Genomic DNA, 20,876 nt, shown 5'->3' on the forward strand with positions numbered 1-20,876 from the left:
ACAGCCCTCCCAAGCTCCATTTTCTCTGGCAGAGGGCTGCAGGAACCAGCCGCAGCTGAAAATGGAGTTCAGGAGAGCCACGTGCAGCCCTCCCGAGCTCCGTTTTCGCTGGCAGAGGCACCACGGGCCAGTCCTTCACTGTTTCCAGGGCAGCCCTGCGGGCCAGATCTAAACACTCCTGTTCTAGCAAATATAGGTATTTACATAGTGTATGTACTGTGAAATTCATAGGCATCTATTAATTCCCTTTAAAAGGTTCAGCACCAGTAAGAATTATTTTCCTTTTCTGTGGCATATATAACAAATAAAACTATTTATAAGTGATTTAGTAGCAGCAGATTTTATGTTAAAAGCATTTGTAACTCATTTCCATTCTTTCCTTGAAAAGTGATGCTGAAATAGTACTCAGGATTCCAATTGCCATCACAGAGGCAGCTCTAAATATATGTTACTTTGTAAATATTTATGAAGTAGTCATTTTATTTATAAACAAACGTATCAGGTTGCTAGTTGTCTTTTTTTTAAAAAAAGATACTTAAATTGTTTTGCTAGCAATATAATTTCTTTACAGCTTGGCTTTTTAAATCAAATTTGTCGCAAAACCTTCCACTTTCTTGGGATATCAGTTTTTGTGAAACTTCTACAATTTAACATGGAAGCATGTTAAAATTGAATTTACAGATAAAGTGATAAAAACAATTAGACATATTAGCAAAATGCTGTTATTGCTGTAATGTAGACTTACAACTAGTATATTTCATTCTGTCTGTTATCTATGTAGACGTTGTTTTGATTCAAATAGATATTGGTGTGCAAAAATATGGGAGGGAGGGAAGGAAGGAAGGAAGGAAGGAAGGAAGGAAGGAAGGAAGGAAGGAAGGAAGGAAGGAAGGAAGGAAGGAAGGAAGGAAGGAAGGAAGGATGGATGGATTGATTTTATGGCTACCACAACTATCTATTGTATCATGTTTATCCTCGTACATCTGTATTTACGTTTTCTAGTGTTCCAAGCAAGCTTAATGTGTTATTCAGCTTTCCATTTTTATTCACTTGCATTAAAAAAGCATAGATCAATGGTTGGGAAAAGCAATAAGACTATTTAGAGATAAGTTCATTCAGTTGACCCAACTTATCCATGTTAGTTTCAAATAATGCTAGACCAGTAGATTACATTTATTTCCCAAATTACTGCTTCAAAGTCCATGCACTTTTGAAGAATGGTTTATAAAATGAAAAATGGCAGTATATTAGAAAAAAAACACTGAGCAGTTCTTTTTTCGGGATTTCAAAATAGGGATTCCAAAATAGGATCTATAGTTGTCTTCTTGAAATATAAAACTATTGTTTAATTTCTTCTTTAGGAAATTATTTAAAATATTTGCAGAAATCTTTATGCTTTTGCATTGCAAGTCTTTCTTTACTGCCAAATATAAGCAGCAAATAACTTTTGAAAAGATTAGGTAAGATTTGCTCTCTCTCTTCAACTCGGCTTGCACATTGTTTTTGCTTAATGTTTGTCAAGTAATTTTCTTCTTAATGTTGTCCCTCTCTTTAACCCCAAATGATTGAAATAATATATATATATCTATCTATCTCTTTTTATCATAGACTTCTTTCTCTGTTCGTGGCCAGAGAGATGATTCTGCACTACTTGCAATGTTTAACAATTATGCGCCCTCTTGGGCAAAACGAGGTATGTAATGATATTGTGTCATTTCTGATAATGTCTAAAATACAGCAGTGAAGAAAGTTAACTATTCACAAGTTCAAAGTGCTTATTTATTTCACTACAAGTGAAATCACTTGTTCAGGTCTCACATTGGCCTAAGACTTATAAACACTGATTGAGATATATTAGTGCTTTGTAAAACTGTGGACCAAACTTCTCCAATATTTCTCTAACCTGGTGCCCAGAAAAATGCTGGATTTCAGTTTATTTATTTATCCAGTTTATATGGTCATCCAGCTATCCAATAAACTCTGGGAAGTGGACCAGATAAAAGCAAAGAATTCCATTATAGTCCAAAAACATATAAACTGTACTGAGTGCTCTTGAGGTTCACTAGGATGCTGTGAGTCCAGATGTTTTGAGCAGCTTTAGCAACATCACAGCACCTATGGAGAGTGACAGTGTACCTGTTTGTTGACATTAAAATAAGGCTGTGTGCCTTGTTTGCAGAACTACTGTGGCTGTAATTATAGAATATAATGTGAGACTACACTATGAGACAAAACCTCAGGACAAGTACAAAAACTTGGACATACACCAGAAGCTAAAGAAGGTGGAAGAGTTGAAAAAGAGTCTGATGTCACAGCAGCACATTTCACAAAAGCAAAGTCACAAAGTGAAGCTGCTGTGAAAGCTGTTTTTATAGTGGCACCGTGCTAAACCTTAAACTTCAGGGACGGGACCGTGTGATCACGAACATGTACGATGCAGTGTGAGTCTTTCGAGTAAAGCTGCGACTGTGGAAGACTCAGATGCAGCAAACAAACTTGAGTCACTTTCCCTGTTGCCAAACACTCATCAGCCAAATCCCCACCGCTGTGTTCTCAGATGCTCAATTTGTTGATAAACTGAGCATACTTCAAATGGAGTTTACACGTCGCTTTGTTGATTTTGAAGCACAGATGTTCAATTTTGGATGGCTCTGCAATCTATTTGCAGTTGACTTGGAGAAATCTCCTGTAAGCATGTGGATGGAGCTGATAGAATGTAGCACACTTAAGGCAAAATATTTATTTATTTTTATTTATTTATAATTACATTTCTATACCACACCATCTCCCGAAGGACTCAGGGCGGTTTACAGCCATATTAAAATACATAAACCAATACAAATTTAAATCTAATAAATAACAATATTTAAAAACAATTAAAACCAGATATTTAATGGCCAAATCACTAAAATGGTCAAAGACCGATTTAAAACCCATTTAAAATTTCGCTAAAATATTTCTTAGGCTAGTCCCGATCGATGAAATTATAAGGTCTTCAATTCACGTTTGAAGGCCTGGAGGTCGGGGAGTTGGCGTAACCCCAGAGGTAGCTCGTTCCATAGGGCCGGTGCTGCCACAGAGAAGGCCCTCCCCCTGGGGGCCACCAACCTACATTATTTGGTCGACGGCACCCTGAGGAGGCCCGCTCTGTGGGAGCGCACAGGTCATTGGGAGGCAATCTGTGGCAGAAGGCGGTCTCGCAAATATCCCGGTCCTAAGCCATGGAGCGCTTTAAAGGTGGTAACCAGCACCTTGAATTGCACCCACAAGGCTACCGGCAGCCAGTGCAGGCCATGCAGGAGGTGCTCCCTCTATCACCCGCGCGGCCGCATTCTGGACTAGCTGGAGCCTCCTGGTGCTCTTCAAGGGGAGCCCCATGTAGAGAGCATTGCAATAGTCCAGGCGGGAAGTGACGAGGGCATGAGTGACCGTGCGTAAGGAGTCCCGGTCAAGGAAGGGGCGCAACTGGCGAATCAGGTGGACCTGATAAAATGTTCCCCTGGCGACAGCCGTCAAGTGTTCTTCTAAGGACAGCCGATCATCCAGGAGAATGCCTAAGTTGCACACCCTACCCCTGGGGGTCAGAACTTCCCCCCCAACAGTCAGCGATGGCGTAAGCTGACTGTACTGGGACGCCAGAACCCACAGCCACTCAGTCTTGGAAGGGTTGAGCTGGAGCCTGTTCCTCCCCCGGCTATCATCTCCAGCAGCTCGGGCAGAGCTGCCATTATGTAGCAAGGAGCCAGGTACACAATCAGCAAGCCCACCTGCACCCCACGGTCCCACTTCAGTAGGAGGGTTTCACAGCAGGCTATCTGCGGGACAGCGACCTCCCTCGGTCAGAATCAAAATATGATTCTGTAGGGCCCACACAATCCACAAGGTTCATCCCTGAAACAATTTCCCAACTCAACCTACAAGCTGCTCGAATGCTGTGTATGTTTGGAAGTACATACCTGTGTGAACAACTTTTCTCCAAGATGAGGGTGAACAAAAGCACACATAGAAGGGTTCTCACTGATGCACACCTCCACTCTATCCTGAGAGCTTCCACAGCTCAGAACCTAACTCCAAACATGGATGAACTTGTAGCCAATAAAAGATGCTAAGCATCCGGCTTGGACAAAACAGCATAAAAGAGAGAGAGAATTAAAATGTTATGTTTTTTCTTAGTTTTAAATTTGTTTTTGCATATTAAAAGCTTATGTTTGTTTTAAATTTGTTTTTGGAGCTTTATTTGAAATATTTGTTCATATTTGAAATGTTAATCCTGTTTGTCCCATGCTAATATACTCCTGAACTAATATGATACAATAGTCTTCACATGCAACTGGTTTTTGAGGGCAACCATAGTGCTGATGCAGTGAAATTTTGCAGGAAGCAGTTTCCTCCGAGTCCAACTTCTGCCTTGAAAGATCTCTGGAGTGGAGTGGAGTGGAGTGGAGTGGAGTGGAGACCTGCCATGGAGAGGAGGAGGTGTGGGTGGGGAAGCAGTATGAGGGAAAGCTGCCCCAACAAGGGGCAGCTTTCCTTACCACTCATAATTGGAAACAGGGATTCCTTTTGGAGAAGGGCCAGCCTCCCTTGTGCAGGACCAGGGAGCACTGCTCTCCTGCCGCCTCCGCTTGCTGTCCAGAGATCTGTCAAGGCAGAAATTGGACTCAGAGGAAACTGCTTCCTGCAAAGTTTCTCTTCCATTTTTGCACATGCAGCAGCAGCGTCCTTCACCTCCTCCTTTGCTGGGAGGGTGCATTAGACAGGGAAATGCCAACAATGTCTGGGATTGAGAGAAGAACGACTCCTTTGGCATGCCGTGCACACACAGAGACACACCATTCTAAGCTTGGACCGTTTTATCCACATCTGAGCTTACAAACTGCCAATCATGCTTGGGCTTGGGAAGAAGGCCTTCTCCTTCCTATGTGGATAAAAGTCCCCAAACCTGGAAACCGTGTATATGTGTGCGCGTATGCACTTGGCTGCCAGCAGTTTGGGGAGGCGAGGAACTCGTGGGGTACCAAATTGTCTCCACATCAAATTAGCTGGTATGACTTGTTCTGTCCCAACCCAGCCATCATGAATCAGCTATGCCCAGTGAGCGCCTCAAGCTGGCCACACCCACCCAGCTGGCCACACCCAGGGAGCAGGTCAAGCTGGCAATGCGCACCCAGTGGGCCATGCCCACCCAGTCAGCCACGCCCAGTGAGCAGCGTCAAGCTGGCCGTGCCCACCCAGTCAGCTGTGCCCACCCAGCACCCCGAAATCAACCACAGTCCTGACGCAGCCCTCAATGAAATAGAGTTTGACACCCCTGCTGTATGTGATCCATTAAGATGTACAAAAGCAAATGAGAACCATATGCCTAAAATAGCACTATAGTTCAATACCAAAGTTCAAAGTAAAATATAATTATGATTGTTTGAAAAGATGTGTCTCATTTTGAGCTAATAATGTAAAGTTAATATTTTAAATTCAATCAGTAAGGACAGATTACCAAGGAGTGTTGTAATAAAGTAAGTTCTGCTGTTCATTTAACAGGTGAACACAGGGAACCTTTGCCTATGGATACAGAAGTTTATGAAAGTCCATATGCAGATCCAGAAGAAGTAAAAGCTAAAAATGTCACTCTTGACCGAAATTTACTGACTTTGGAAGAAAAAGAACTTGGTTCTGGTAATTTTGGTACAGTAAAAAAAGGCACTTATGAAATGAAAAAGTAGGTTATTGTTCCCCATCTGTATGCTTTTAGTATCCTCCTCTTTATTGGATTTTGATACTGTTATTACAATAATTATTAGAAAAAAATTATATGAGACCCTTTATCTAATATAGAATTAAAAATTAACTAGGTTCAATTAAATGAATATTGTTCATTTGCTATAGCCTTCCAAAACATTTGGTAATTTAAAATGAATAGACAGTTGTTCCCATAAACCAGTAGTACATTGCTTTAACTACATTAACTCTCAAGTCACAAATATGTGCACTGGATTCCAGCTGTATAACAAAAATCTAGCATGGTACCTTTAAACCAAAGACACAGGCAGCTTTATTATCTCCTAGCTCAGTCAGAAGTCTCCTTAAATTCAATAACTGCCTACCGAATTTCAGCTGAATCTTCCTTGTGAATATGGATATAATTGTATCTTTAAAATTCAGTTTTGTGTACGTTTACACAGAAATGCCATTTAATTAACCTAGAAAGAGTAGTTTGAATTGCAGCCTAACCAGTGGTGGGATTCAAGTAATTTAACAACCAGTTCTCTGCCCTAATGATTTCTTCCAACAACCAGTTTGCCAAACTGTTCAGAAAGTGAAAAACCAGTTCTCCCGAAGTGGTGCGAACTGGCTGAATCCCACCATTGAGCCTAACATAACAGTATTTTTATTTCAAATTATTTGTTATAATTTGTTCATATGAAAATCAGCATTTTGATTTTAATCTGGTGCCATAGCAGTAAACTATATAATTAACATTTTTTTCTATATATATTTGCTCTTTCTGTTGGAAAAAGTATGGGCACAATTTATATTTTATTCTATTTTATTATTTATGATTATTTATTTTTCATAACAAACAAATCTAATTTGAAAAAAATACAAATTAAGAAAGAAAAAAGAAAAATCTAATATTTTATATTTCTCAGTAGTCACTGATTTACCAATAAATTCACTACTATAACATGAATAGTACAAAATATTATTTTAAGATATGACAGAACCTGTGCTATGCTATTGCATCCTTTGATTGATAGAAAATAATCTGTTTTGCATTTTTCAAAACAGATTGGTCACACATTTCTGACAACTATTCCTTGACAGATTCCAATTTCTTAACAGAATTGTTTTGCACCACTCCCATGCTGATTACAAGCACAATTCTTGATAAACAGCCAAATTTCAAAGCTTCAACATTATGTATATATATTTTTATTTGCATTTATATCCCACCCTTCTCCGAAGACTCAGGGCGGCTTACACTATGTCAAGCAATAGTCTTCATCCATTTGTATATTATATACAAAGTCAACTTATTTCCCCCAACAATCTGGGTCCTCATTTTACCTACCTTATAAAGGATGGAAGGCTGAGTCAACCTTGGGTCTGGTGGGGCTTGAACCTGCAGTAATTGCAAGCAGCTGCTGTTAATAACAGACTGCATTAGTCTGTTGAGCCACCAGAGGCCCTTTTAAATTAAAATATTAGCTTATTTTTAACATTTAAAGATGTTCCCATAAATCTATTAATATGCATTAATTCACTATTCCCCAAAAGATACTAAATTATCACCTTACCTTATAATATGACTCAATATGGGTCAAATACTATATCATATGGGTCAAAAATAGCATTGGGCCAAGATTTTTATTAGCCACCAATATAACACCTATTATCTGTTATAAATTTGGCAATTATTATCTATTTCCTTTGTGCTATTTTCCATGGCAAGTTCTTTAAGCAAAATTTCTAGAAGAACTAGTGGTGAGAAATCTTTGAGCAATTTTAGGATGTAAACTGAGTTGTGATAGGGACTCAAGAGTATGTAACTCTTTGGGAAAATTCTATTTTGGTAAATTATTTAATTGGAAAGCTAAGATACAAGCTGGGTCATGATTTTAAATCAACTATGATATAATGACAAGTTTAAGGATTTTCTCCAACTTAAAATTGAATTTTGGCTTCTCAGTTTGTAATAGGGGAAGTGTCTTCAGCATAAGTGTGTTTTAAAGGATCGATATGGACCAGATGCTTTAGTTGCCTCAAAGGCACCTGAGTTGCTTTCTTATTTGATGGAATCCATTACACTATAACACAGCGGTCTCCAACCTTGGGAACTTAAAGCCTGGTGGACTTCAACTCCCAGAATTCCCCAGCCAGCTTTGCTTTGCTTTGCTTTGCTGGCTGGGGAATTCTGGGAGTTGAAGTCCGCCAGGCTTTAAGTTCCCAAGGTTGGAGACCCCTGCTATAACATACTGTACCTCTATCAAAAGCTCATAAAAAATTTGGACCTGGACTCTTCTGTGATATTTCAAACATAGACTAAAGAATTGGAATTTATGATAAAGCCACTTCATGAACTTAAAATTTGGCTTCATGAACTTAAACATGAACTTAAACACGTCTTCATGAACTTAAAATTTTTAAATGTTATCTACAGATTTGAAATTAAGGCTAACTCTGTTTGAAAAATGTCAGCAAAACAAAGGAAGCAAAATTTATTTTAGGACAGAAATAGACCACCTCATTTTCAGCCATCTACCCTTCTCCAAAGCTTAACATAATTATGTTTTCCTGGAATTCCTGTTACAGAGGAAAGAAAATTGTGGCTGTGAAAATTCTCAAAAATGAAAGCAATGATCCAGCAATAAAAGATGAACTCCTAAGAGAAGCAAATGTAATGCAACAACTTGATAACCCATATATTGTCCGAATGATTGGCATATGTGAAGCTGAATCTTGGATGTTGGTAATGGAAATGGCTGAGCTTGGCCCCTTGAATAAATATTTGCTAAAACATGGGTGAGTTGACAGTAAGTTGCAGGTTTTGACCAATAATGGATGGAATCTAAATTGATAATTAAAATGACCACTTTTCATTGGAAAGTGCAGGTATGAAAATAACAGCTTTTGTAATATCCAACGAATTGCTGAAATTGGTGTTTCTTTGAATACTTCAAAAGCAAACATTTTCATAAACAGTGACATTTTCAAAATTAACATTTTCTTCTTCAATTTACTTTGAAGGTGTATATGCAGCTTTGTGACATACCACTTATTTTCACTAGAAGTGAATTTACTGAATACAAATTAGAATAGAATAGAATAGAATAGAATAGAATAGAATTTTTTATTGGCCAAGTGTGATTGGACACACAAGGAATTTGTCTTGCTGCATATGCTCTCAGTGTACATAAAAGAAAAGATACATTCATCAAGAATCATAAGGTACAACACTTAATGGTAGTCATAGGGTACAAATAAGCAATCAGGAAACAATATAAATATAAATCGTAAGGATACAAGAACAAAGTTACAGTCATACAGTCATAAGTGGATGGAGATGAGTGATGAGAACGATGAAAAGATTAATAGTAGTGCAGATTTAGTAAATAGTTTGATAGTGTTGAGGGAATTATTTGTTTAGCAACTATACATAGCTATGCCGTATTCATATAAAGGATGATATACTTTGACTTGCCATCCCTGCTTACCTGAATGCATGGCTACAATTTTGCTGGATTTAGTATTCCACAGGTACATTTACAGAGCATGGAAGTCACTGCAATGTAGAAAAGTGACAAATTTAAATGATCTGTTTAGGTCAGAGATGGGGAACGATGGCCCCTTAATGGCTTGTGGATTTCAATTCAATTCTGGAGTTCTGAATTCAGTTCTGGGAGTTGAAGTCCACAGGTCAAAAAAGAGCCATAGTTCCCCACCCTTGGTCTACACCATCATCATGCTTCTTAATTATCTCATATTAATTGTGATATTGATCCAGTATATATTCTTGCTAAGACAAGCCAGTGTAATTCTGGGAGTTGAAGTCCACAAATCATAAAAGGGCCTTCGTTCCCCACCACTGGTTTAGATAAACCTTTGATTTCTGCAAGGTCTACTTCCCAGAAAATCTCTATTTAATGGTTGGCATTTGCTTGTAAAGCAACCTAAGTCAAGCTTTTCAGGGCATATTCCAAACATTTGTTAGGATCAGGACAAAGAAATAAACAAAGAGCAAGAAAATATTAATTTTATTCTAATTTAAATGTAGTTTAAAAGATTAATTCAACTAGTATATTTATTTCCTGTATAAATAATAATAATAATAATAATAATAATAATAATAATAACAACAACAACAACAACAACAACAACAACTTGTCAAATTATAATTATGTCACATTACAATTTATAATCCATTGACAATTCTGAAGGTTTCTGAGGCTGTACAAGATGGAGGGGGGAAATACTCTACCTCTGATCTAGACTATTTGGATGTTACATAATATAATAAAAATTTAGCAATAATGTATGGAAAAAATGAATGCATAAGGACTGTGTTCTCTAAGCAATAAAGTTATGATATTTATTCAATGTATTATTAGCATCCACTCTCTACTGGGTGGGTGAGAGGAATGAAGAATGTAAAAAGAAATAGATTTCTAAAAGTCTGGTTTGATTTTTCAGAGATGTCACAGAAAAGAACCTAATAGAGCTGGTGCATCAAGTTTCCATGGGAATGAAATATTTGGAGGAAAATAATTTTGTACATAGAGATTTAGCTGCAAGAAATGTGCTTCTGGTTACACAACATTATGCCAAAATCAGTGACTTTGGACTTTCAAAAGCTCTTGGCTCTAATGATTATTACAAGGTAATTTTTCCATCCTTTAACATGTTTTAAAATTTTTATCACCAAATGTCAATGTGAATTGTGGTGTCACTGTCATTCAGCCTTATGCCTTATGCACAAATTTGCAACAAATAATTATGGTTCATTGAACAATTACAATGGAACATGTTTTCTGGTTCTTTAATAGATTGTGGTTGATAGATATAATACACCAATATTTTTTTATTGTTTTCTTTAATTTTGGGTGTTATTACAGGCAGAACATCATGGCAAATGGCCAGTTAAATGGTATGCTCCAGAATGCATGAACTTCTTCAAATTTTCTAGCAAGAGTGATGTTTGGAGTTTTGGCGTGTTAATGTGGGAGACGTTTTCCTATGGTCAAAAGCCATATAAGGTAAACAAACTTTATTTACCATTATTAAACTTTCCTTTTTAATTCCAATCATAGATTAAAAAAAATAAACCAAGATGGAGATGCTATTCCAATGTCCACTACGACACACCTTTGTAAGAAAATATTTCAGAAATTGTGATATTCTTATTTCAGTCGAAGCCAACAGTGTCTCAGTTTTCTGTGTCACTCGGTTGTAGGGTATGAAAGGAATTGACGTTGCTCAGATGATTGAAAGAGGTGAACGATTGGAATGTCCAGTGGGTTGCTCGTCTGATATCTATGAATTAATGAAATTGTGTTGGACATATAAGTAAGTATTCTCATATCAATAGTTTCTTGAAGCTTATCAGGCTCGTTGTCCATAATTAAATATTCCATTGAAACCAGCATAAAAGGTAAGGGTCTCCAACCTTGGCAACTTTAAGCCTGGAGGACTTCAACTCCCAGAATTCTCCAGCCAGTTTTGCTGGCTAGAGAATTCTGGGAGTTGAAGTCCTCCAGGCTTAAAGTTGTCAAGTTTGGAGACCCCTGATATAGAGTCATTCTTTGCCCTTCAGTTTGCCCTTTGCCCTTCAGTTTTAACAAATGAGAAGTAGTACATCTCATTTTTCATGCATCATAACATACCGTATTTTTCCGTGTATAAGACACTACTTTTTCTTTAAAATATTTACTTGAAAATTGAGGTGCGTCTTCTACACAGGAGACCGAGGAGAAGGCCACATATGCCGGATGAGCCTCTTATCTTATATGCAGCTCTATCATTCCTCTCTATTGTAGTTGTTTCCCGTACCACATTGGTTTCATTCTAGGTTTCACCTCTATTGTTCCTGTGATGCATTTCCTGTTCTTGTTGTATTACTCACTCTAACAAGGTGGCTTTTTCACAGCTATGGCTTGTAGCGTGTTTACTACAAGAAACTACATGAAACATGGAGGCATCTTATACATGGGGGTGTCTTATACTCAGAAAAATATGGTAAACACCATGATTTGATCTCTTGGTTGTGACCGCCATCCTGACTTTTTGACCCATTCTCTGTTTCCACCTCCACCCTGCAGATCAGCTTCTTTTGGAAGTATCTGATAGTATTGATAGGCAAAAAGATGAAAGAAAAATACAGATCATGACTTTGTCTACATTTGTGGTCCTTTCCAGTGTTTCCAAAATGTCATTTCACAATGCAGTATTCTGATGGCTGCTTCTTGCTAAGTCCTCAGAAACCACTATTAGGTTATCTGATAAGGATAGCAGTTACACAATAAGCTTTTCTGAAGCAAGAGGAAGTGCTGGTAAATGTTATTGTTAAAGAGATAACATATTGACTGGAAATTGCCAGACAAATAATAAAGAGTCTTCTTGGCTACAAAAAATATTTTCCTTTTTTCTTCCAGTGTTGATGATCGGCCATCATTTTTTACTGTTGAATTAAAGTTACGCAACTACTACTATGACATTGCTCAATAAGTATACAGTGGAATTACAATGAAGACGTCCCGAGACACAGATACAAAAGTTGACTTTTCAAATAAGTTGCAGAAATACCAAAATGCACTCCAGAAGTATCATTGTGAAAAGACCATTGCAGTAGAATTACCTTGCTACTTTTAAAAACTTGCTAGTTTCTATGGTAATATTTTTAAAGTGAGCTTATTAGATGTTCAAAGATCTGGCATTAATTATACTTGCTTAAGTCTATTTTAAAAATGGGTTTTGTTCAGTTGCTTTTTGTCTTGCTGTTCAAATGAACCATCTTTTATGATATCAAAAGAACACTTGTATTTTCTTCATTGTTGCTGTTAAGAGAATCGGATACTTTCACTTTTGAATACTCAGAGCAGAGATTGGTTTTAAATTAGAAATGAGCCAATAAAGTTAGAAATCATAAATCATAGCTTTAAAACATATGGCATATATGTGCAAAACAAAACCTATATCTCCACTTCTGTCTTGGTATGTATTATTTGGAAAAATATAAACATCTATAAAAAAATGGCAAATTGTTTCATATAGTAACAACAGATCCCTATTATTGTTTTAATCTTTAAATTAAATAATAAAAGTTAAAAAAATAAGTATAGATGAATTAACAGCACTTAACCTCAATCTGTTGTGTCATATAATCAAAACACTGATAGGCGCTGAGAACCCCATCTATTTATATTAAAACCTTAATTGTTTAATTAGGTGTTATTGAGTCAGGCTTATTTCCTGGGGTATTGCTCAGTATTTCAATTTATTTCCAACAATAACCCATAACTCTTCCTAAGACAATCATGCAAAATTTTCTTTTATCCTCTCCTTCTACCTTATCCTTTATCCACCCTCTCTTTCATTTCTCCATCTTGACAAAGAAAGTTTGTTTCAAAGTTTGTGAATTTTACCTTACTGATTGTTGCCTCAAAAAGACAGTGAGCCTTTATTTGGCTCAGGACTGAATAATCATTTTTGCCAGGTATTCTTACTGTCTTTAGATCCATCATCTGAACTTGATTCTCTCATTCTTTCTCAGTATCAATATGCAGTATATTATGGAAAGATCATTGCTTTAACTATTCTGATCACAGTTGTCATCAAATATTCTTTTGTAAAATATCCTTCAGTGAGGGTGTTTACCCACTTGCATCTAACAATAATACAAACATATTTTAGCAACTTCTTTATACTACGTGTTCCCATAATGTCTTCATCTTGCTCCCAGCCCACTCATTAGACAGGCTTAAGTTGTTCTCAGCCATTATCAAAGCAATGCTTTCTCTCTTATAGGAAGCGGAACCCCTTAGTTACCCCAAAGTGTGTAAAATCTTAGATGCTTCATGGACTATTCTGTCAGCAGCACAGTCAGGTGACTTCTAGAGGGTAGGATCAGCTTCAAGTTACCACAGTTACACATTTCCCTTCGGTACCTTCTGTCACCATTCTCTTTTCTTAGCCTTTGGCAGAAAGCACTGGGCATAGTTGTTCCAGACCCAGCAATTTCATCAAGAATTTAATAAATTGTGAAGGTTCTCCAATCCAGGAATTGGATTGGCAATGGGACAATATATTTTATGCCAATATTGATTTCTGCTGACTCAAACATAGCCACTTGAATTAGGCCTTAGAGGAGGGCCATCTTTTCCACAGCATTTATTCCTAAGATGAATGTTTTCTTTACTCATTACTTTTACTTTACTTTGTGAACCCAAAAGCTGACTTGCCATCTACCATCTTCATGACCAGCTGTAAGCTCATGATATTAGCTTGTGATCATGAGGTGATGTTATTTATGAGGTGACTAGAAATCCTTCCATGGCTGGTGACCAAGATGTTTAGATAACAAATATCTGCAAGTAACCAAAACTTTCTCAGCTCAGGCATGGAGAAACTGTTACTGAACTGATTCACATAATAAGAGTTTCTAATACTGCATTAGTGGGCAATAGTACTATTGTGCTTTTTTGTAATTTCTGTAATAGAGAGCTGTCAGAAAAAGAACTAGAATGTTCATGCCTTAGCATCTGAATTTAAGTTTCTTGAAATGTTTCTAGTAAACAGCCATCTTGCCTTATTCTCAGAACAATATTAAGTGTTCAGACAGTAGGGTATATCCGACTATACATGCTTCCCCTGTTAGCTTAATATCTGGCAGTGAAATATATTCTTCTACCAATGTTCTATCCAAGGATGCTGCAGAAGATGGCAGCCTCTTGTGGGCATTACAAGGAGAATAAAGGCGAATTCTTTTGCATGTGTGCTTACAGAATATAAGTGTAATTTTAGATGTCCCCTATTATCTTATTCAGAGAACCAGTTTGGTGTAATGCAGTGCTTCTCAAATAGTGGGGCGGGCCCCCCAGGGGGGGCGCGAGGCTCCGTAAAGGGGGGCGCGTTTGACCTCGGCAAACACTGTCATAACAAGCTAAGCCCCGTGTTTACAGTCGCGTGGGGGGCGCGAAAAATGTTTTCTTCTTCCTAGGGGGGCATGACAGAAAATAATTGAGAAGCACTGGTGTAATGGTTAAGGCACCTGGCTAGAAAAGAGGAGACAATGTATATGAAGCCTTACCTTGGGCCAATTGCTCTCTCTCAACCCTAAGGAAAAAGGAAGAGCAAACCACTTCCAAAAAAACTTTGCCAAGGAAACTGCAGGGACTTCTCCAGGTAGTCTCTGAGAATCAGACAGGATCAAACAGAAGAAAAAATACACACCTTAGTGTGTAACTATCTTACATTTATGTAATCCTGCATTTTTTTCTTACCACAGAAAGCCCACTAAAAGGGGAAAGTTTGACTAACACCACAAAACATCTGATTGATAGTATTAGCAAACTTTTTTTTAAAAAAAACATCATTATTGGCTGAGCATTTAATGATTTATGTATTGCTTATGATGAATAAGTCCCTAAACAACTCTTGATCAATTGTATTTTCTGTATGTTTTTAAAAATGTTATTAGTTTTTAATTTTATCCCTGAAGACATCTGGTATATGTAGCCATACATCCTATCATGAAGATTTAAGAACTACAGTAATATAAACTAAATTATGCAATAGAAATGTATATTATTTCAAATAACTCGACATAAAGCATTTTCACTTTAATTTATTTTTAAATCTCTTTAGGCATAAAGAAAAATATTTGGTAATAATAGAATTGAATAACTAATACTTAATTATCATTTGTTAATTTTATATACATTCACAAGATCTTATTTTATCTGTTTCTATGGTAAATATATTTGTAATGAGGCAGATGAATTCAAACCCACCTGAGAATAACAGATATCGTCATAGTAATAAGATGAGTGTATCTATTTAAAAATTCTGATGCATTTCCTGAATGAGAAATAGTATGTGTAGATAAAGATTTCCCATCTCTGATTAGACATCCATTATCACAATCTGTCAACAGCAAACTGTCACAACCATCAACAATACAGACTTTTTAAAAGCTGATGTACCTATCAAAATTGAAGGTGAGGCCTTTTAATATCTTTTGTACCTATTTTAAACACCTTAAAATATTGTTTCTCTTGTTTGTAATAAACCATTGGAGATAAATGTGTGGCTGACAAGGGTGACTGAAACCATTAAAAGACAATTTACTGACTATACATAGTTTATACAAAACAAAACTCCTCTTTATTTAAGCCCATACACCTTGAATTCCTTGGAGCTTCCAAACATACTTAAAAGGGTTGATTTTTAATTGCCTCTTTAGACTTCTTTGTGGGTTGAAGGAAAAATGGGCTTCCATTTCTAGAAATGATTCAATAGGGAAACAATACAACTCCCTTTATTTTGATTTTATTGCCAGAGGGGAAAAAAGAAGCATAGCAAATAAACATTCAGAATCTCATCACCAACTACTTACTGGAATGCTTTCTGAGAGGCTTTCAATATAAATGTGTACAAAAGAGAGAGCTGCTATAATCTTTCCCTCATCTCTCTTGAATGTAGAGGATTAGTTCTTTTGACACATAAAACTTTTGTATAAAGAATGCCTGTGAAATGTGAGAAAATAAAAAAAAACACCAGCCAAAATAAAGGATACATCACAATGCAATTTAATACATTCAGACATTTAAGCCTTGATATTCTAAATAAAAATGCGCCATTGTATGCATTTTTAAAATGTTTTCTTCTTCCTAGGGGGGCATGACAGAAAATAATTGAGAAGCACTGGTGTAATGGTTAAGGCACCTGGCTAGAAAAGAGGAGACAATGTATATGAAGCCTTACTTTGGGCCAATTGCTCTCTCTCAACTCTAAGGAAAAAGGAAGAGCAAACCACTTCCAAAAAAACTTTGCCAAGGAAACTGCAGGGACTTCTCCAGGTAGTCTCTGAGAATCAGACAGGATCAAACAGAAGAAAAAATACACACCTTAGTGTGTAACTCTCTTACATTTATGTAATCCTGCATTTTTTTCTTACCACAGAAAGCCCACTAAAAGGGGAAAGTTTGACTAATACCACAAAACATCTGGTTGATAGTATTAGCAAACTTTTTTAAAAAAACATCATTATTGGCTGAGCATTTAATGATTTATGTATTGCTTATGATGAATAAGTCCCTAAACAACTCTTGATCAATTTTATTTTCTGTATGTTTTTAAAAATGTTATTAGTTTTTAATCTTATCCCTGAAGACATCTGGTATATGTAGCCATACATCCTATCATGAAGATTTAAGAACTACAGTAATATAAACTAAATTATGCAATAGAAATGTATATTATTTCAAATAACTGGACATAAAGCATTTTCACTTTAATTTATTTTTAAATCTCTTTAGGCATAAAGAAAAATATTTGGTAATAATAGAATTGAATAATACTTAATTATCATTTGTTAATTTTATATACATTCACAAAATCTTATTTTATCTGTTTCTATGGTAAATATATTTGTAACGAGGCAGATGAATTCAAACCCACCTGCGTATAACAGATATCGTCATAGTAATAAGATGAGTGTATCTATTTAAAAATTCTGATACATTTCCTGAATGAGAAATAGTATGTGTAGATAAAGATTTCCCATCTCTGATTAGACATCCATTATCACAATCTGTCAACAGCAAATTGTCACAACCATCAACAATATAGACTTTTTAAAAGCTGATGTACCTACCAAAATTGAAGTGAGGCCTTTTAATATCTTTTGTACCTATTTTAAACACCTTAAAATATTGTTTCTCTTGTTTGTAATAAACCATTGGAGATAAATGTGTGGCTGACAAGGGTGACTGAAACCATTAAAAGACAATTTACTGACTATACATAGTTTATACAAAACAAAACTCCTCTTTATTTAAGCCCATACACCTTGAATTCCTTGGAGTTTCCAAACATACTTAAAAGGCTTGTTTTTTAATTGCCTCTTTAGACTTCTTTGTGGGTTGAAGGAAAAATGGGCTTCCATTTCTAGAAATGATTCAATAGGGAAACAATACAACTCCCTTTATTTTGATTTTATTGCCAGAGGGGAAAAAAGAAGCATAGCAAATAAACATTCAGAATCTCATCACCAACTACTTACTGGAATGCTTTCTGAGAGGCTTTCAATGTAAATGTGTACAAAAGAGAGAGCTGCTATAATCTTTCCCTCTTCTCTCTTGAATGTAGAGAATTAGTTCTTTTGACACATAAAACTTTTGTATAAAGAATGCCTGTGAAATGTGAGAAAATAAAAAAAAACACCAGCCAAAATAAAGGATACATCACAATGCAATTTAATACATTCAGACATTTAAACCTTGATATTCTAAATAAAAGGCGCCATTGTATGCATTTTTAAAATGTTTTCTTAAATTATGTTCTGTTTTTATCATCCACAAATGAATAGAATGTTTTTGTTACCTTATTTCCACTGTCTGCAGTTTTGAAAATTAAATTTATATTTGCCTAGTTTTTTTTCTAAATAGCTGCCTTTCTCTTTCTACAATTTCAGTTTCTGTATGAAGTGCATTGTGTATTAAAAGATATTTTACAGATGGCAATGGACTGATTTTACAAACATTCAACGTATGTATGGTGGTTACAACTCAGCCTGTAGCTTGTGCTTGTTACTCTCTAGGGTAGTGGCGACCAACCGATGGTCCGTGAGAAAATTTTGGTGGTCTGCAGAAAAATTATTTGCATTTTTATATTGCACTAAATACTATTTATCCTTTTAAAAAATTCATATTATTGGTCTGTGGGATTTAAAATGAATTTAGTGGCCCCTGAGGTCCAAAAGGTTGGTGACCTCTGCTCTAGGGCTAGCATGGCCAACCACTGTTTCATTGTTATAAATACTGATTGGCAGAGATCTCTAAAAATTTCGAGATGTGTTTTTTTTAATCCCAGCCTTACTGCAGATTTGAGGGATATAGGGGAATTTCTGCAACCAAGAGATATATACTAAGGTATATTTGAATGAGGGGTCCTTGGTGCTCTCTGAGCTTGCTTGTTTCCTTGCACACACTTCGTTAACCTAACTAGGTAACATCATCAGTTCTAGTAAGGAGTGCTGTTTGCTGTCAGTTTATATTCTGTCTGTCTTACTGATGGAGAAGTGCTGGAGTCTTGGGCTGGTTGATTGTCTCTTCCATAGTCTATATATGTTGCTGATATCTAGACAGACAGACAAGACATCAGTAATCAGCACTCAGATCGGCATAGATTAGCTCCAAATTAACTTCATACCAACAATCAAGTAAGGAATACCCCAGTCAAGAAACTGCCAAAGAGCCATCAGTAAACAGCTCAACCAAAGAATCTCTATGACTGCCCCCAACCATACAGACAGAATATAAACTGACAACAAACAGCACTGCTTACTAGCACTGATGATGTTACCTAGTTAGGGTAATGAAACGTGTGCAAGAAAACAAGCAAGCAATATACCAATAAAGGAGAATATTTGTAGTTTAGGGTTGAAATGAGGTTCTCAGAGCACCAAGGACCCTTCATTTCAACCCTAAACTACAAATAATCTCCTTTATTGGTATATTTCAATCTCAATTCCAATGACTGCCAACAGCGTTTCAAGATTCTGATGAAATATTTGTGTCTCTTGTAGTTCATGCAGTTTTTTCAAATAGCTCATTAGGTGATCTGCAGACACTATGTCTTTCAACTCACTTATTTTCAGAAGGAATAGGGAAACTTCTGCCATGAAGAACCTTCAGGAGAAAACCTTGCATATACGAATACAACTAATGTAATGTTTACCATGTCCTTCCCATACCGGCCAAAGAAAGTATGACATGCCTGTGACCAGCAGGTGTCAGTATTTGAATAGATTTTGCTCATTTCTTATTTTAGTTTCCATTTTAGTGAGTAGCATGCAGTCCCTTCAACAGCATTCTGAAATCATGAAAAGTAAATTTTATGCACGTCGTGCATATGAAATGTATGCATGTCTAGTGAAAAGTATATCCTGCCTGAACTGAAATATTTTTAAATTTAGCCTGTTGCTCAGTTTTAGATAGATAGATGACTTTTATTGTCATTTTTTTTACTGTAGGCACACTGGCACACATTGAAAAGAAATTTCTATTGCCTGCTCTCAAAAGTCTACACACATCACACATATACATGTGTGTGTGTATATATGTGTGTGTATGTGTATGTACACATACACACACACACACACACACACATATATGTGTGTGTTTTCTGAGGTTTTCACGGGTGTTTGTATGTAGGTCTTTGGTTGTTCGGGTTTTCTCCCGTGTAAAATTGGAAGTGTCTTGGCAAATGAGACTTCGTCGAAACGTCGCCGAGACACTTCCAATTTTACACGGAAGAAAACCCGAACAACCAAAGACCTACATATGTACATATACATATACGTATACATACATACATACATACATATATGTAGTTCTTGGCATATTCAGGTCTTTTCCCGTGTAAGGTTGAGAGTATCTTGGTGACGTTTCAATGAGACCTCATTGAATGTACCATTGAATGTACCAGCCTGAAGATGATGAGTGAGACCTTGTCGAAACGTCGCCAAGATACTCTCAACCTTACAGGGGAAAAGACCCGAATATGCCAAGACCTACATACCTATACCTGTGAAAACCTATGTGTGTGTGTATATACACACACACACACAAACACACACACACACGTGTGTGTGTGTGTGTATCCATCTTGAATACATATTGGAAACAGGAAGCTTGAGAGCTCACAAGGTTGATACTATATGGAACTAAACAAAATTTAATCTGCTTCGGATACCAAGAAGCCGCCTCCCAGAAGGTAACAAGGAAAACAGGTCATGAAGAGGACGCGTAGTGTCCCAGACAATCCTGCAGACGCTGGTCAAGCATCACTTATATGCTATGTCCTGGCTAGATGGAAGTGAACTGCCAATAATCTTCTCTGCCATCCATTCAGTTTAAGTAACTGAACATTGCCTTACAGATAAACCGAGAAAATAAATCTCAAGCAATCTACAGATAGTTTTATATTCAAATAGACATAAGGTATTTTCATTTGGTTTTCACTTATGTTGTATGAACGCAACCATTATGTTTTGTAATGTTTTAATATGATGCACATATCTAACCAATTGGGTTCTATTTAACACATACCATTGAAATGGAAAACTCGAAGCCAAATTCAGATAAATGCATGCACTTCCC

The 20,876-nt window shown here is 36.5% G+C and overlaps 1 protein-coding gene across 8 annotated transcripts in view; it reads left to right on the forward strand.

The window, feature by feature from the left end:
- SYK (spleen associated tyrosine kinase) overlaps nt 1-16,335 on the forward strand; it is a 43,775-nt gene extending 27,440 nt beyond the window's left edge. For 7 of the 8 annotated variants that reach the window (XM_058169040.1, XM_058169033.1, XM_058169038.1 and 4 more), the window contains 7 exons: nt 1,609-1,693; nt 5,539-5,716; nt 8,311-8,520; nt 10,189-10,375; nt 10,611-10,751; nt 10,949-11,061; nt 12,147-16,334. In XM_058169040.1, coding sequence (XP_058025023.1) covers nt 1,609-1,693; nt 5,539-5,716; nt 8,311-8,520; nt 10,189-10,375; nt 10,611-10,751; nt 10,949-11,061; nt 12,147-12,219 — 987 coding nt within the window. In that variant the 3' untranslated portion in view covers nt 12,220-16,334. Of the gene's footprint in view, nt 1-1,608; nt 1,694-5,538; nt 5,717-8,310; nt 8,521-10,188; nt 10,376-10,610; nt 10,752-10,948; nt 11,062-12,146 lie in introns of all 8 variants that reach the window. The other variant, XM_058169041.1, reaches the window with a different exon arrangement.
- Nucleotides 16,336-20,876: the final 4,541 nt, after the last annotated feature.

This window comes from Ahaetulla prasina, chromosome 2 (assembly GCF_028640845.1).
Source record: "Ahaetulla prasina isolate Xishuangbanna chromosome 2, ASM2864084v1, whole genome shotgun sequence".
Classification (NCBI taxonomy): domain Eukaryota; kingdom Metazoa; phylum Chordata; class Lepidosauria; order Squamata; family Colubridae; genus Ahaetulla; species Ahaetulla prasina.